Genomic DNA, 18,225 nt, shown 5'->3' with positions numbered 1-18,225 from the left:
TGCCAAAACAGAACTACTGCTCAAAAAGGATGTTTTAAAAAGAAAAAAACCCTCTCTTGTTGTTAAACAGCTTCCTCTGTGCCAGGAAATGGAGCCTTTGCAAATACTTACTCTTCACTGTGACCTTATTGTGCAACAGTGCCTGAAATATTGCACTGCACAGAAAGGTAGATTTGTTTCCTTTTGAAGACATCATACATTAAATGACTGCTACACGATTACTGAAGCCTTAAATGAAAGAACCTTATTATGATTTCACACAAGTCAAGTAAACATCTTTTAAAGACAAAAACCTGCTGAGTTTTTATTTAAATTACACTGTACTCTGCTATAAATATAAAATTGTTAAAACTAGTTCTTCAGGTAAGGGTAATATATACTTGGATGTAAAAACTAAATTACAGTCTTCTATAGAAAGCTATCTAGGTGTCTTTAGTTCAATACTTTTGTTCACACTATCAAAGGATTGCCAATTTCATTAGCAAAGATAGCTGCCTGACAGCAGATGTAGCTGAAAAAGAGACCAAATTAACTTAAAATTTCTCACTAGACAGAAATTACTAACATAGCTGCTGTAATGCTGATTATAGGAACACTGTTGAAAGATAAGGAAGAAATCAGCTGGATTCCTTACAGACCTGTGTGAAATAACCCTGCAAGTTGGTTGGCTTTAACATTCTTTGCTATGCTTTTGCCAGAAGCTTCAGTGTCTGCAAAGCAAGCAGCAGAACGTGAGGTTTCAAACTCCTGCTCTGCACTCACAGACAAGTAGGAAAGCAAGCAATGTGGTTGGAAATGCACTATCCTCCTCTTAAATAGGAATCTGCATGCCAAGTTTTAAAATGTTAGATGTGTCCTATTCATTATACCAGCCAACAGCTATTTAGTCTCTGTGATTCTACATATATTTATTTTCTAGCTGAGGATAATTTATCAAGTTGCCTTTCCTTTCCCCCAGAACAAGGATGCAAAGTATGATTAGCCATGAGTAGACTTCTCCAGCCCCTCCCCACACCCTACCAACAAAGAACTGCATGCTTCCTCAGGAGCAAGTTCTCAAATCTATTTAAATAAAAAACAAAACAATTATTAACAAAAAAAGAGGAAGATAGTAACTAAACTGCCTCTCACAAAAGGAAGTGAGCTACTTTTGCTGCCTGTCAAAAGTGTTTTGCAGAGTTTTACACAGCCTCATTTTCAGGGGGAGGATTCTTCAGATTAACTTTAAATGCAGTTTGTTAGCTACAAGCAGGCTAACATCAGAACCAGCATTTTGTAACCTCACATGAGCTCACTAGTCAGACCTGCTAGATGTTCTGCAGGTGTAAAGAGAGACTCGCTATCACTCCCTGCTTTGTCTCTAAATATACAGCATTTATAAAAGTTTACTGACAGTACGAATTATTCCCTTCTTGTTGGTATCACCGTTTCCACAAGCAGTAAAATAAAAGATGCAGCTTTCCAAATTAGTTTTCTTCCTTTTGTCACAGGAGACAGCTGGTTACATTTGGTTAGCGTCTGTAAAAGGAGGATACTGCATTTCCAATAGAGACAAACACTTACACTGCATACATACAAACAAATAAACTTACCTCCTGCAAAGTCACAGACCAACTACTGCTTTCAATCATTGGTGTCAACACAGTCAAACAGGATATCCAGTGAATTTTAAATACCAAACAAAATAATTAGGAAATTAACAAACAAAAATTCCTGATTTGCTAATCCTACACTGGGATTTTCTCACTTTGTTTTTTAAAGGTATGGTCTACTCCAGCTTCCACTTATTAAAACAAACACTGATTTAAAGAAGAAAGCTGATTTGAAACTTGCAGGCAAGTCCCAACTCAGGAAGACTAAAAGGCTAATAAACTCCACCCTCTGCTATCAAGCTAGCATGAAGGATGAATATACATGATTACCAATGATGATGCAAATTGTTTTCACTGCTGCTACTAAGCTGGGTGTGACTTTGGTGTCACAAACCTTGCTGAAATCTTAATTTTCACATTTTGTTGTACCCAAAAGCAGATATTTAAACATAGAGAGTTTCTTATTGATGGAAATGAAAAGACTGATTGGAATTCACAGTCCTGGATGGCAGTAGGTTGAAGGCTTCATGAGTCAATCCAAAAGAGCAGTTAATTAGGTTAATTCCAAGATGGTAAAATTGAGAAATGTAGGATGGCTAAAAAGCCACAAAGCTTTAAAGGAACAATTATCCAAGACAAAAGCAGTTTTATGGAAGGCGTCACAAAGTTTTTCACTGCGCTCTCTGCTACGCTGATGAACTCTTGGCTCTGGTTTTAAAAAAACATTCCGTCAACTGTCATAGTGCAGAGTTTTGGTTTTTTAAAAAATTAAGAAGAAAACCACTCTAATAGTTACCAAATGTTTCTTCCCCTGCATTCAGGAATGCTAATGCAACAACTAGCACCAAAATAACAATTATTAGAAGATTAATTTTTACTTATTGACACTTCAGGCATACAAAAAGGCTAATACATCTGGATTATACATTAATACAGATAAAAAAATTGCTCCTGTATGGCAGTGGAGCCACAGAGGTGTAACTGTCCCACTCCGATGAAGTGAGCTGTAGCTCACGAAAGCTTATGCTCAAATAAATTTGTTAGTCTCTAAGGTGCCACAAGTACTCCTTTTCTTTTTGTCCCACTCACAGATCTCATTACAGGATCAAGGCTATTGTGTGCAAAATTAGGACATCAAAGCAATTTTGGATGTGAACAACTTTAGTTAAGGGTCATATTTTAGCAGTAAAAACTAAAGTGAACATATTTACTGTATTGCAGCAAAGTCACACTGTAGGAGTAGGAAACATTTCTAATTTATTTCATTAAGATAAATAGAGCAGCGACATTTAACATTTTTGGTCATGAGCGCTGTGTGAGCACACTTTTGCGCACATAGAGCTCCCGCTAAAGTCAATGGGATTCTGCGTAGGTGCAGGGTCTACCTGTAGGATTCTAGCTTTTGTTTGCACCACTGTACAAGACATTTTTTACAGGATCCAAGTTTTCATCACTGATACAGCCTATAAACCCATACTATAGGTGAGAAGTTCTCAGAGGCTGGAAAAATAACCCAGAATATGGGGAAAATATTTGTCTGAATTATTTTGGTACTTTTCTTGGACACGCAGCTCCCATTTTTTTACTGGCTACTACTTACAATTTGTGATATGTTTTCACTCAGAGTCAATTCATTTACTTAAGAATGGCAACTCAGGCTGTGTTTCTGTTTTAGTTTATGAAAATGTCAGACATTATATTTGTCTGAATGTAAAAACCCAACAGTAAAGTTATTCTGCTGCAGAAATGTGTCTGTATGTATTAAGTTTTCCTAAATGAAATATTTCTAAATTGAGAAGAAAGAAAATAAACCCAAAGTGAATTTCAGAGCACTATTTCTGATTTTTGTGTGTCCGCGTGCGTGTGTGGGGTGAATGAAATCTGTCACAATTGACTTGCAGAAAATAAGCATGCCCAATAACTAATTCTTGCATCATACTGTACATGTAGCATAGTGTACTACATTGCTTCCACTCAGTCTGTGTAGGATCTGGCTAGCTGATGATTAATCAGATGTTGTAAAATCCCAATTTTAAATGATATCAGAATTTACAGATGGTTTGGGGTTGGACAATTCTTAGAATGTAATAATCATAAATTTACAATCCTCCCCATACCTTAAGGGATATTGTCAGTCAGTTTGGACATACCTCTCTACCAGATCTGGTGAAGAATATTAAAAAAAAGTCTACTGCAGCGAAATTAATCTCCACGTCCACGCTTGTTTCTCTGGAGATCTGCATTAGGGGAAGAAGGAGTGCTTCCTCAGCAGTCCTTTTCCCCTCACCAGAACACCCAGATGCCCCTCTGTAGGTGTACTGCCCAGAAGAGACTTCACTGGGTGTTGAGCAGGGTGGGCAGGAGAAGGAGACTAGCCATGCTGTGCATCATCACCACTTGGTGTTCACTGGATTGGTGTGAAAGTGTGGCTAGGAGTTAATACAACTCAGTGCTGTACAGCTCTCCCAGATCCGCTCCATGACTCCCACTGAGTAGCCACTATGCCAACAGCAGTATGGTTTCGGCTAGAGCCACATTGCTAGCAACAGGAAGAGAAAGCCCACTGAACAGACAGTTCCTGGCTCTGTCAGTCTAAAGGGCCCTTTCCTGCGGATCCACATAATTTGTAAAGTTGGGAGGCTTCAACCCCTCCTCACTCCGCAGTCCCCCAAGCCCTGCCCCCCACATGGGATGAGAGGATAATTCACAGGACAGTTTAATTCTTAATTAAACCGTAATGGGTCTGAGCAAAGTGACATACAAGAAGGCTGTCAGTGTACGTCTAAATGATCATCCCAAAGTTGCAGGTAGTGAAACAAACCAAAACACATGCTGAAAACAAGGGAGAGAATAAATGTGTTCTACATCTAAAAGATGAACATGCTGCACAGACCCCTGCTCCACAGAGCTCGGAAGAAATCATTAAAACAAAAGCCATCCCCACTACTGAATGGTGAACTGAAAATAATTTTTTTCTTCTAGGAAAACTGAGTCTTTAAGCCACAACCCACATGGAGAGCATCATCCCAATGGGAGCTCTTGGAGCATTATGCAAGGACATCCTGGGACCTTTGACAAGGTGCAGAGTGCTATCCCCCAGTTCTAGGGAGCCTCGTACTAGCAGTGGTGTGAATATAGTCCTTGCACTCCTGAACACAAGGGCTGCAATGATGTCTTTTAAGGTATGAGCAGGACTTTTTGCTTTCTCCCCCTTGTACATCCATGCAGGCCTCCAATCATAACTGACTGACCCCTATATGCATAGTCTTCAAATCTGATTCTCACCATTCTCATCAAGACATACTAATAAAATTAAACATACAAAACTGGAGTTAATACACTTATCATAACAGACTTGTTCTCCCATTAAGAGAGAGAACCTCTTTCCCATGTGTGAAACCTATCAGATAAAAAGCTTGAACTAAATGTGGCTCAGCTGGTTGTGAGGGATCTCTCTACTAATCAGTGCATCAACAAAAGGTTGACCTGATCCAATCCAGATAAAAGTTACACAAGGAGATGCACAACTGCAAGCCAGAATCCTGAATTCTAGTCCTGCCTCTTGACAGTGACTCACTGTGGGTGTGGCCAAGTAAGTCACTTCACCTGTTTCACGATCTGCTAAATGGGAAAAATAACCCTTGCTCATCCATCTCCCATGAGTGCTGTAAGGTTTAATTAGCTAATAGGCTTGCACAGTGCTTTGAAGATGAACAGTACCCTACGTTTTCTAAGTATTATTGTAGTTCTATGTTAGTATGAATGAACTGAAGAAAGAAAACAATACCAGTTAACAAGCAGTAAATATGGTTATTTCTAAATAGGGAAATTAACTAGTATTCTGTTGGCCATGAAGGCAGTCCTAGTTCTGACAGAAAATTGGATCTATGCTGGATTAGAGTTATGTTAAAAAATGTTAATTTGCAGTTTAGCCTCAGAAATCAAGAAATGTCAGTTACACTTTCACACACAGTCTTAACTCTGCCTCTTCATGTGTATGCATTGTAACAGTCTTTCACTACATGGCTGTGTACCATTCCTCAGCATCATACATTGTTTTCTACAACCTTAGATACTGTACACAATTGTAGTATCTTATAGAACTGTTTACTACTCTGTGTATGCCAGACAGAATACATGAATGTAATTCATTTAAAAGTACATAGAAAATGGCACTTATACGTTATGTATAATATTGAGGAACAGTAAAAAAGTTGCTGGTATATACTGGCCACATAAGTTCACAGCTAAGTCACCCAGTAAGTAGTTCAGTGCCTCATCCCTGAAAAGTGCACCTAAGGAAAGCTGAGCTGCTGCTGGGGGAAAAAAAAAACGTGTAGTAAAAGGATCCTGAATTTTAAATCAAATACAAATCTTAGAAAGAACTTACCCAATAAAAGTCTAAATCAATAGAATATATCATTATGATAATGATAATGAAATTCAAATATATTATAATAAAAAATTGAAAAATATTACAAGGTGCCTCATGTTTATTAGGGATTGTAGAAAAAAATTGACATATTACTATAATGTATTATCTGAGGAACAACATCTGGGCATGAAATCAAAGCTCAGAGGCTCTAGTCCAACTGACCTGTGCTAGGAGTAGGACCTGAGTGCAGAAAGGTGACTTTATGAGTACTGAGTTCATCTTCAGCAAAGTTTTACGATATCTGTTGTGTTCGCTTATCTGTGCATTATCTGCAACATTCTTGACAAATTTTCCCTCAGTATTGTTTCACAAATAATGGTCAACATTGGTAGATGCAAAATAATGCTTTTCTGAACCCCATTCTGTAAGAATGACAAGCTACCCTACATGTGCAATGTTTTTCCAAGTTTTGCCATAAACAGGGCAATTACTCTTATAAAGTAAAAAGTACACCCCCTACCCCTCCCAGGGAAATGTCAATAGCTTGATCAAAGTGTGCTTTCTAGGCCCAGATCCTACACTGAGCTTTGCATGGGCAAACCCTCTTCATCTGCACAGAGCCCCACTGAAGCCAATGCGGCCCCATGCAGGTGCAGGGGTCTGCATACCTGGTTTTCAATGCAGGATCTTGGCCATAATTTTTGCCTTTTCCCCCTGTTCATAGCTGTGCATGAGTAGATCATGGAACTGTCAAATTTATTTATTATTTGAAATTATTCACAAATTGCTTCACTGAATGATTCCTGATCTGCCTGTGTATGCAGCATCAGAAAACAAACACAAGAAAGGATAACATCATGCATACTTATATTTTCTTATACATAACACAATACTGGCAAGATATTGGATAGTCACACTCAGGCTCCCATCCAGGAAGCTGCTGTGTGTGGCTGGAGCTATATGTACGTGGGGACCTGCCTGCAGAGAGCAGCTTTCAGCATTGGGGCCCAATTACCCTGGAAATCAGAAATTCAGATATACTGTTGAGCTAATCTTATTTTTGTGAGCCATCAACCTATCAGACTAACAACTTGACTCCTCCACAGTAACCAAGACATTTGACTTTGAATCTGTGGCCATATGTTGTTGATCCCATTAAGCTGTAATTGATATGCATTAAAATACATGTAATAACTACCAACATTATTCTGCTTCACACATCACTGGGGCTTTATTTTTCTCCTGTTCATTATTATGTCTATTGCAGTAGCACCAAGGGACCCCAAGCAGGAATCAGGGCCCCCTTGTACTAACAAAAATTATGAAACCTTGCAACAACAGAGATGGATGACAAGGACCATATGTCAGTCTTGGAAGAGTTCACCTTCCTAAAGTCTTTGTGGGTGTGACCATGCACAGTTTTTGCTAAACAGTAAGTATTATTTCCTCCTTTTTGTGTCAGTAGTTGAGAATCACCCTCAGTCTCTCAGCGTCTCATGCAGATTCCCAGTAAAAGCGCAACAGCAGGAGAGTTACCTACAAACATATAAACTGAAAGAAGAAAAATATTATATGTGGCTATTTGAGGGCTTCTCGAGTGTTCAATTTTTTTTTGACTGAAATACTCCTGGAAAATCAGAATGACTCCAAGTAGCCAAAGTGATCATTAAAGAAATTAGGTGAATTTGACCCACCACTTTAATTCCCAGTATAGTTTTCTGTACTGTATTGGCATATCCCAGTATGTGTGAAATACTGACATAGGCACCTCTTGCTGACTAGTGAAATCTGATCACTAGTCCATGTAATTTAGCCAATGGAGTAGGTTTCCATATAGTGTCTCCTTTACCTTGTATCTGTCCATTGGGTCTTCCTGCTGCAGCTGACTCTCTCGCATTGTCTGATACTCTCTTTCATATTTCTTCAGCTTCTTTGTGGGCACCTGTGGAATACATTCAGAAAAACATGTTCTTAGAGAAGCACAGGAAAAGGCTGCCAGAAGTCTTTACTTGCAAACATGAAGTGGAGGAAGCTCCGGATATTCTGTACTGAATAATTAATTCCTCATCTCACTGTCACCAGAAAGCTGCGGTGAAAGCTGGGGGAAAAGTAACATTTTTGCACTCTACTTTTGTTGACAGTAAAAAGAGGCACACCAAACAGTTATCAATACAGTACATGCGGAGAGGATCCTTAGTAAGCTTAATGGCATTTATTTTTAAATACTTCAAATTGAATCCTGAAGTAGAAACATTTTGAGAAAGAATCAGGAGGAGGAGAACAGGCATAAATATGGGGAATAAACGAAGAATGGCAAGAAGAACATGGTTCTTTTGGTCTCTTGGATCCACTGAAACTTTAACAGGAAGAGTTTGAGAGCAGTGATGACAAAGTGCTATGAAAATTGAATGATCAAAATGTCATGTGTCCAACAGGAGGATGTTGGGGAATGAATTAGGGGAGAATCAAGTGATTTTTCCCCTGCCAGTGAGAATCAGTTTTTCCATCAAACAGAAACAGCTCATACACTGCCCACATCACTTACATTACTTGTTGTTTAGATAGTGAGCTCAGACCTGTACTAGTCTCTGTGAAGTCTCATTGGAGACATGGTTGGTAATTTTGTGGTAGAACATTACCAGTGACTGAGGTGGCTCTGCTCTCATTCATCTGCCCACTCGCTGCCCACACCAAGTCTGTGCATCAGTGTCCCAGAGTTAAGTGATGCCCTGTGACACTGCTAAAGCTGCATTGTTCACTTCCAGCCACAGCAGGGAAACAGTGAGTCAGCTACACAGATGAAAATCACAGACAGATTTGGTAAACAACTGTGCAAACAGGTCAAGTCACAGACAGCTGGATTTACACGAAAACATCCATCTGCTTTTTTTGCAAAAAAAATCAGTCAAGATATAGAGACAGCATCTGTATTTTTAGGTGTAGAATGGAGATACTCAGCTTTACATTTATTTTTTAATTGGCTATAATGTAGCTTTGTGTATACTCTCATTACTTGCTCCCTTGACAGACCTTTAACAGCACTCTAATGTCCCCATACAACCCACAATAGGCATCAACAAAGTTGCTAGCTGTATGGCATACATTGGCATCATGTCACAGTGATTTATAAAAAGATACATGATTTGCCTTGATCTGTTCCTGTGATATTTCTGCCAGTCTTCTAACCCCCCCACCCTTGTTATTAAGCAATTGACGAAAATCAGGAGCATTACATGCTAATACAGAGCTTCATGTGACAGCAGCATTGCAGCTACTGGCAGGACAGTGCTGCACCACAACCACCCTGTCATGGTGGTTGTTGGGAAGAGAAGGCTATGTGGCCACTAGAGGATACTGCATGTGTGTGGGCGCGCATGCATGTGAGTGGGACTTAATATAGTTTCTCTCTTCAATTTTCCATTTGGGGATTTTCTTCCCCTGCCATAGGAAAGGGCCGAGGTGGTTCCCAAAGTCAGAGCAGAAAGGGTCGGGGGAGTTACAGCTGGGAGATGTGGAAGCCAATCCTGCTTTGCAAGGTGCAGTACACTGTCACAGGGAGTTTCTATGCTCGATGCAGGAAGGGCTAATACAGCACAATGAATCAGTTGCAGCCTATTGTTAAACATAAGCCTACAGCTCTAAAATAAAGACTTTGAAGAGAATAAGGAGAACAGGGAAGAATACAATCAATGCAATAATTCTGGATAAATGTTCATGAGAATTCTACTTGGATGCCTCTTAAATAAATATCTATGAAAAGTGCTAAGTGATAAGAGGGAGATAGTATTATTATTACCTGAAAACAAATTTGAATGAAAATAATTTAACAGGAGAAGCTCATTTATATGTCAATTGACTCCTACTAACTATATGAAAAGCAGGGCTTCCTGGGAAAGTACAAACCATTTCCTCTTTCCTACTATGCTATGGCTGTTAAGGCTACCTTAACATTCAGCGCTAAATGTACATTTCAAAGTAAGATTTTAAGGAAGTGAACCAATCCTACACAAAACCCAATCTATTCCCACCCTGCTGTGCTTCCATGATGTTTATTTTGATCTTGCTCAGAGAACTAGACACCAGAATGATGTGTCGCTAGGATACCTTCCAAGCTTATATCTCTCTCTTGTGCTACTGTGTGATGCTTTGCATCTACCGGCTATTGGCACAAAGCAGGGAGAGAAAAAGAAGGGAATGACAGGTGGAGAAGCATGTACAGATATAAAAAGCAGGAGTATTTATGAAGCAAAAGGAGAATTAGACTAGAAATTGCTGCACCTTGAAGTGCTGTAGTGCAAGGTAGACAATTCTTTTGGACAATGTTGAAAATTTCAGATCTGTATTGGAAATTTCAGGACAAAGCCACCAGACCCCAGTGCAAAGAAAGGGGCACAGTGAGGGAGAAAATAGTAAATGAACTGTTGTACCAACCAACTTACCTGCTTCTCGATATCTTTAATTAATAGAGGATCAAATCCTTAAGGTGCACATGCAAAAGTGTGTGTGCTAAATCTCATTAGTATCACAAGGTCTGGGTTTGCATACATGCATATATCTACAGTCATTCACTTACATACCTCCATGATGGGCACACATTCTACATACATAGGGTGGATACAAATAAATTAGATTGGCTAGACAGGAAGATAGGCAGAAGAGGCCGGAGAAAGATTTCATGGTCACCTGTACTCCTTACTTTCAGGTATTTGTGAGTTTAAGTCAAACCTTAATGACATATGAATGTTTATTTCATATTTACTGATCAACAGAACTACCAATTAAGCAGATCCATTATCAATCATTTCTATATTATGCACACTTCTATTGCATCCACCACTGCAGTCCTCCTGGATGGTGAAAGGGACTTGCTGGAAGGTCGTGATGGTTAAAGCATGACCTCATGCAGACCTACTAGTTCCTCAGAGATCCAAACATCGAAAAAAGCTGAGGGAGTTTCTGCACATCTTACGAAGGAAGCATGAGGCCCAAGTTCCTGCGTTTTATATCTTGATATCTAACTAGGTACGTATATGGCCGCCATCACTATAGCATCCAAGTGCCTCACAAACAATCACTTCTCCACCTCATAGGCATATAGGTTATTACTCCATGTTACAGATGGGTAACTGAAGCACGAAAAAGCCAAAGTTCACACAAGAAGTTTGTGACAGAGCTGAGAATTGAACCCAGGTCACCTGAATCCCAGTTCAATGCAAGACCAACCTTATTCTCTTCTTTGTAATACAAGATAGATAGGCAGAAGAAAGGCAGTATAAAGATATGGGCTGGGTAAGCAATAACCTATACTAGGAGGTTTGGAGGAGGGCTGAGAGACATCGCCATGAAACAAACAACTACAAAGAGCACAGTATCGAGGATTTATGGCACCAGTTTAGTGTTCTATGAGGATGAGGACTAGTTCTCCTTATTGGAACTGTGTTAGGGCTTGGCTACACTTGCGAGTTACAGCGCAATAAAGGAGCCCCGGGCGCACTAACTCACTACCCGTCCACACTGGCAAGGCACGTAGAGCGCTCTGACTCCGCAGCTACAGCGCTGCTGGTACTCTGCCACGGCATCAGTATAGACACCCTGGTCTGTTATTGCACTGTGATCGGCCTCCAGAAGTATCCCACAATGCCTGTTCTAGCCACTCTGGTCATCACTTTGAACTCTACTGCCCTGCCCTCAGGTGACCAACAATCAGACCCGGCCCGTTAAATTCTCTGGGAATTTTGAAAATCCCCTTCCTGTTTGCTCAGCCAGGCGTGGAGTGCTCTCAGAGAATCTTTCCAGGTGACCATGCCTCCACGCGCCAGGCAATGCCCAGAATGGAGCAATGGCGAGATGCTGGACCTCATCAGTGTTTTGGGGGGGAGGAAGCTATCCGGTCCCAGCTGTGCTCCAGCCGCAAGAATTATGATATCTTTGGGCAGATATCAAGGGCCATGATGGAAAGGGCCATGACTGGGACACACTGCAATGCAGGGTTAAAGTACAGGAGCTGTGGAACACCTACCACAAAGCCCAAAAGGCAAACAGGTGCACCGGTGCTGCCCCCGCAACTTGCTGTTTTTACAAGGAGCTGGATGTGATACTTGGGGGTGACCCCACCTCCATGCTGAGTACCACCATGGACACCTCAGAGGCCAGTGCAACAAGGAGGGAGGAGGAGCAGCAAAGCGGGAGCGAGGGGACTGAGGCGGAGGAAAACACCCCGGAATCCCTAGATGCATGCAGCCAGGAGGAAGGTAGCCAGTCGCGGCGGCCGGTGCTTGGGGAAGGACAAACACCAGAGGAGGTTCCCAGTAAGTGGCTTTTATTTTGGGAAGGAAGTTATTCGGTGCGGGCTCTTGGGTGAGGAGGGTTAGGGCCGTATGCATGCGTAGATGCGGAATAGGGCGTTGATGTGCACTCTCACATTGCGGTAATCGGCCTCAGTGATCTCTTCAAAGGTCTCAGCCAGAACTTGGGAAATGCGCTTGTGCAGGTTTCTCGGGAGAGCCACTGTGTTCCTTGTCCCAGTAAGGCTAACTTGTCCACACCACTGTACTGTGAGGGGCGGGGGGACCATTGCTGCACACCGGCAAGCTGCATATGGGCCAGGGTGGAAGCCACATTGCAGTAGAAGACCCTCCCTTGCTTTCCAGGTCACCCTCAGCAGAGATATCTTCCAGGACGAACTCCTGTGGGAAATGTGGGGACAGTGATCAGTATAGGGGCCCCCTGCCGCTATTGGCTCTCCCCAAGGCACAGAAACCCAGAGGACAGTACAGCCGTGAAAAAATCAGTCACACTTGACCCTGTGCTTACTCACCATTTTGGGGCTCCCATGGGTTATGTGCGCTTGCTTTGGGACAGGCAAATTATGCTATTGTGTAGACTGTGCTTGCCCTGGAGTATGGGGGAATCATTGCTCTGTTTGGTGTGAACAATGCTGCCTCTGTTCAGTGTTGCATTTTGCCTTTACAGATGCAACCTTGAGATCTCAGCCGTCTGTGTTATCAACAGCTGAGAGGCTGCAAAGAATCAGGAAGAGGCCACGTAGAAGCAAAGAGGACATGCTGCATGAAGTCATGCAGCATTCAACTAATGAAAATAAAAAAAGTGCAGGAGTGGCAGGAGAGTGAAAGGAGGGTCCGCCAGCAGAATGCAGATCGCCGGCACCAAAGCACAGAGCGACTGATAAGCATCATGGAGCACCAAGAGGACTCGATCCAGGCGCTCGTAGCCATGCAGGCGGAGCACTACCGTGCCCTCCCCCCCTGCAGTCCTTGTCCCATAACTCTTTCCCTTGTGCCACCATGTCACCTCCAAACCACTTTCCCCAACATCTGGGTTCTTACCACCACCCACTGCCTCCAACCCCTGTAGCTTCACCACCCAGCCCTGAAAACTACAACCCTTACCCACTGCACTCAACCCCCATCACCATGCAGTATAGTACAGTCATCCTGAAGTGCAGCACGCATTGCACAGCACTCCAGACAGGACATACGCAAATCTGTGATTGTACCATTCCCCACCCCACCCTACCCCCTTGCCCTTTGTGTTTCCCAAGCAGTTGTGTTGTGTTTCTTTTCAATACATTGATTTTTTGAATTTGAAAACATTCTTTATTATTGCATAACGTAAAAGAAACCTTAGCCTAGGAAATCAACAGGCACTGCAAGTCAGTGTATCATACATAGCAAACACAGATTCCTACTGCACTTCACTCCCGTGTAGGGCATCACACCAGACATTACTGTTTGCTTTCAGCCTCAAATTGCTCCCTCAAGGCATCCCTAATACTTGCAGCCCCATGCTGGGCCCCTGCTCTCTGTCTGTTCAAATTCAGCCTCCAGGTGTTGAACCTCTGAGTTCCATGCCTGAGTGAATCTTTCATCCTTCCCTTCACATGGAGGGTACAGCACGCAGATATAACCGCGGGGATGCTGTTATCGGCGAGGTCCAGCTTCCCATACAGAGAGCGCCAGAGACCCTTTAAATGGCCAAAAGCACACTCCACAGTCATTCTGAACCAGCTCAGCCTGTTGTTGAACCACTCCTTGCTGCTATCAAGGCTCCCTGTGTAGGGTTTCATGAGCCATGGTATCAAAAGGTAAGCGGGGTCTCCAAGGATCACAGTGGGCATTTTGACTTCCCCTACAGTGATCTTCTGGTCTGGGAAAAAGGTCCAGGCTTGCTGCTTCCTGAACAGGCCAGTGTTACAAAAGATTTGTGCATCCTGCACCTTTCCGGGCCAGCCTGCATTAATGTCAATGAAACACCCACAGTGATCCACAAGCATCTGGAGAACCATAGACCAATAGCCCTTCTGATTAACATACTCGGAGGCTAAGTGGGCTGGTGCCAGAATTGGAATATGAGTCCCATCTATCACCACTCTGCAGTTAGGGAAACCCATTTGTGCAAAGCCAGCCACAATGTCATGCACATTACCCGGAGTCACGGATCCTCTGAGCAGGATGCGATAAATGGCCCTGCAAACTTACATCAACACAATTCCAACTGTCGACTTTCCCACTCCAAACTGGTTAGCGACCGATCAGTAGCTGTCTGGAGTTGCCAGTTTCCAGATTGCAATAGCCACCCGCTTCTCCAACATCAGGGCAGCTGTCCTAGCGCCGCAGGCTGGGGGCGAGCTCCTCACACAGTCCCATCAAAGTGGCTTTTCTCATCCAAAAGTTCTGCAGCCACTGCTCGTCATCCCAGACTTGCATGACGATGTGATCCCACCACTCAGTGCTTGTTTCCCGATCCCAAAAGTGGCGTTCCACAGTGGTGAGCATGTCCGTGAATGCCACAAGCAAACTCGTGTCATTTGTGTTACTCGAGTCGATATCATTGTCGGAGTCCTCACTGTCACTTTGTATCTTAAGGAATAACTCGACTGCCAAACGTGACGTGTTGGCGAGACTCATAAGCATATTCCTCAGCAATTCGGGCTCCATTCCCACAGACCGAAAGGGAAGACAGAGCACACAGTACAAAAACCGTTGAAAGATGGTGCCAAATGTGGTTGGAAGGAAAGGAAATATGCTTGGATGCGAACCAATGCATCATAGGGCATTGGGACAGGAACCAGAATGCCCCGCACTCCCCACCCCTTTCCCGCAAGCCACAGCTCCAGAATGGGAAGAGGTGCTCTGTGGGATAGCTGCCCACAATGCATCGCTCCCAATGCAGCTGCAAGTGCCGCAAATGTGACCACGCCAGTGAGCTTGCAGCTCTCAGTGTGGACAGACTGCAGCACTTTTCCTACTGCGCTGTACGAAGGCGGGTTTAGCTGACAGTGCTCTACATCTGCAAATGTAGCCATGCCCTTAGAGGCCATTAACAGGAACCTAAACACACTAGCCAGTAGTGTGCAGAACTCCTTGTTAAATTTTTAAAACATACTTGGCCACCTGCTGGGAGCAGCCTTACTTGTCTGCTTTAGGGTATTGTTGTGAGCTGGCTGAAACCTTGTTATGGGTTGCTAAAACCACATTGAGATTGAGAGGTGTGAACACACCCTTCAATTAACATGAGGATAAGACCCCATCTAGGACAAAAGTGAAGTACCCCTGAGCCAATGGTTCATCAGACTGACACGGTTAAGGCATGTCAGTTTCATAGTCAATGGTACACAAGGGAGCAGTGTGGCCAGCATCATGTCCCCCTGCCATAGTCTGCCCTAACCTGAAGGAGCAGGTACCATTTTGCAGCTGGGTAAACTGGAAGTCACCTTTCAGCATGAGATTGAGCAAGACTCAAACCCACAACCTTCAGTATTGTAGCTCAGTGCTTTAAGCACTGTGACGAAGTGGGACTGTTCTTAATGTTCCCTCTGAATACAGTAGGGGTGCCTCAGTTTCCCCTATGCATTTCTTAAGTCTCTAAGTGGTGGGATAAGGGGGTGTAATTGTTGCAGAGCCCTAAAGGGCTGGTGTACATAAATGGCCGACACTCTGTCTCCTGGCAACTGATGGCCTGGGCCCTTCCCCCGCAAGGTGATAGCTAAAGGGTTGAAGAACAAAGGAATCAGGTGACCTCCTGGCCCGGGAAAGGGACAAAGCCCAGAGGAGGCTCTGGAGGGTGAGTCAGTTGAGGCTGGCTGGGGACATGGAGTGAAGTGCAGATGTGGCTGTCTGGCTCACTGCCCCCCAAAATGGACCCGGCTGAGGGGTCCTGTTCTCTATACCTACAAGCTCTGTTTTAGACCGTGTTCCTGTCATCTAATAAACCTCTGTTTTACATCTGACTGTGAAGCGGGGGTGCAGGATCCTCTGGCTTCCCCAGGACCCCGCCTGGGCGGGCTCTCTGTGGGAAGCGCATGGAGGGGCAGACGATGCTGAATGCTCCGAGGTCAGACCCAGGAAGATGGAAGCTCTGTGAGCTTTTTGCCCTGCAGACAGGTGTTCACACAGAGGAGACTTCACCCGAATCCTGCCTGGCTTCGAAGGGAGCAGTTCCAGAGCATCGCCCAGGGACTCCATGACAAGCACTCAAGTCACTGCACCTGTGAATCCACCCAGAAACTTTTGCTGAGTATTGTTTTAGGTAGGGGTGTGTGCAGAAAAACTGAACACAGGAACTGAGAACAGACAGAATAGAGAGGGAACCAAAAGCAAACAGCAAGAGAGTCAAGCAGTAACCTGTGGGGATAGTGTGACCCTGAGAAAAGCTAGAGAAATAAGCTGTCTTTTCGGTTGGCTAGAGAGGCTTGGGGACTGTAAGTTAAGAAACCGCTCCTTTTTGTTCTTGGTTCCTCCGGCATTTGTAGAAGCAAGACTCCATACATTCCTTGTGTGACATACTGAACCTCAAAATAGCACCCTGTAACCCCCACATTCACCACTAGTATATGGTTATGATATTTGTACAAAGAATGCTTTCTAAGATATCCTATGAAAGTCATGATTTGCTGGAACTCATTCTGTCAAAATATGTATATCATCATTGTATACGGAGTTATGAGATTTTGCTACATGATTGTTATTGAAATATGTTATGAGTCAAGGAGATGCCCAAAGCTAGCTCTCCAGTAGCAACAAAATGGGTGACCCACATCCAGACAGGTGTTAAGTGACCATCACCAGCCATTGACCGGGGGGGGGGGGGGGGGGGGGGGGGGACTGTAAACAAGAGATTTACAATTCAGTAAAAGACAGTTGCTCAAGCTCTGTACAATAGGGGATTGCTTAACTCCATGACTCAGCCAAGTATGAGGACTCGTGATGATTGACTCCATGTTTGAGCCAGTATTTTTCCAGGCACATGAACCTGAGAGTATAAAATAAGGGACAGTGGCATCATAAGTCCACTTCTCTCCTCCCCCATCTACTCTGAAGTAGCAAGAATGCTTGGAAGAAAAGACTTTGAACTGTGGAAACTGGTCCCAGGCTGAGCAGGGAATTCAGCCTGTGTATTAAAAACGGTGAACTGCTTACAACGCCTAGTGGGGTGAGAAAAACTGCTTGATTCAAATCTCACTTAGTCTGATAAAGTTTAGGATTTGACTGTGATTTTATTTTATTACTCTTTAATTTCTTATGTAACAAACTCTAACCACTATCCTAACACTTATAATCACTTAAAATCTATCTTTCTGTAGTTAATAAACTTATTTTAATGTTTTATCTTTACCAGTGAGTTTGTCCAAAGTGCTTGGGGAATCTGCTCAGATTACAAAGTGCATGCCTACTACCCTTTGGTGAAATGGCAAACTAATTAATGAGCTTACATTGCTCAAGGGAAGGTCTTGAGCAGTGTAAGATGGTACATTTCTGGAATCCAATGCTGGGGTTGGGGGGATTTGCTAGTGTCTCCCTGTGTACAGTTCATGAGAGGCTGTGAGAACCTGCATGTAACTTCGGGTGTGCCCTCACATGCTAATGGCTGTGTGAGAGCAAAGCCTGAAGGGGCTGCTTGTCACTAGCAGAGCAGTGTGACAGGTACCCTGATCCAGAGAGTTAAAGAGGACACAGAGGTCCCACAGTCCAGGTTGTACCTCAAGGTCTGTCACACCTTGTAAATAAACAAGACAGCATCAAAAAAATACCAGATGCTATCAATTTCTATTTCCACCTGGAACATCCCCAGTGCCCTGAACTTTGTCTAGCCACTTGGGTCAAAAGGCAACAACACTACTAGTTCTCCTTATTAGGATAGTGTTACAGACCATTACCAGGAGACTAAACACACTAGCCAGTAATATGCAGCTCTCCTTGTTAAATTTTTGAAATGTATTTGGCCACCTGGGAGCAGCCT

The 18,225-nt window shown here is 43.3% G+C and overlaps 1 protein-coding gene and 1 long non-coding RNA gene across 9 annotated transcripts in view; one reads left to right on the top strand and one right to left on the bottom strand.

Annotated features, from left to right (window-relative positions):
• LOC125641344 (uncharacterized) overlaps window positions 1–17,600 on the top strand; it is a 40,785-nt gene extending 23,185 nt beyond the window's left edge. Inside the window, exons 4-7 of the long non-coding RNA XR_012669642.1 lie at window positions 4,575–4,774; window positions 7,235–7,399; window positions 7,895–12,275; window positions 12,940–17,600. This is a non-coding gene — a long non-coding RNA (uncharacterized LOC125641344). The remainder of the gene's footprint in view (window positions 1–4,574; window positions 4,775–7,234; window positions 7,400–7,894; window positions 12,276–12,939) is intronic.
• The window catches only part of RABGAP1L (RAB GTPase activating protein 1 like), a 551,596-nt gene that overhangs the window by 12,055 nt on the left and 521,316 nt on the right, over window positions 1–18,225 (bottom strand). For 6 of the 8 annotated variants that reach the window (XM_048861147.2, XM_048861149.2, XM_048861146.2 and 3 more), the window contains one exon: window positions 7,817–7,909. In XM_048861147.2, coding sequence (XP_048717104.2) covers window positions 7,817–7,909 — 93 coding nt within the window. Of the gene's footprint in view, window positions 1–1,592; window positions 4,181–6,067; window positions 7,519–7,816; window positions 7,910–18,225 lie in introns of those variants that run through there. The other 2 variants (XM_048861150.2, XM_048861154.2) reach the window with 2 other exon arrangements.

This window comes from Caretta caretta, chromosome 8 (genome assembly GCF_965140235.1).
Source record: "Caretta caretta isolate rCarCar2 chromosome 8, rCarCar1.hap1, whole genome shotgun sequence".
Classification (NCBI taxonomy): Eukaryota; Metazoa; Chordata; order Testudines; family Cheloniidae; genus Caretta; species Caretta caretta.
This window is presented reverse-complemented; position numbering and strand designations above follow the sequence as displayed.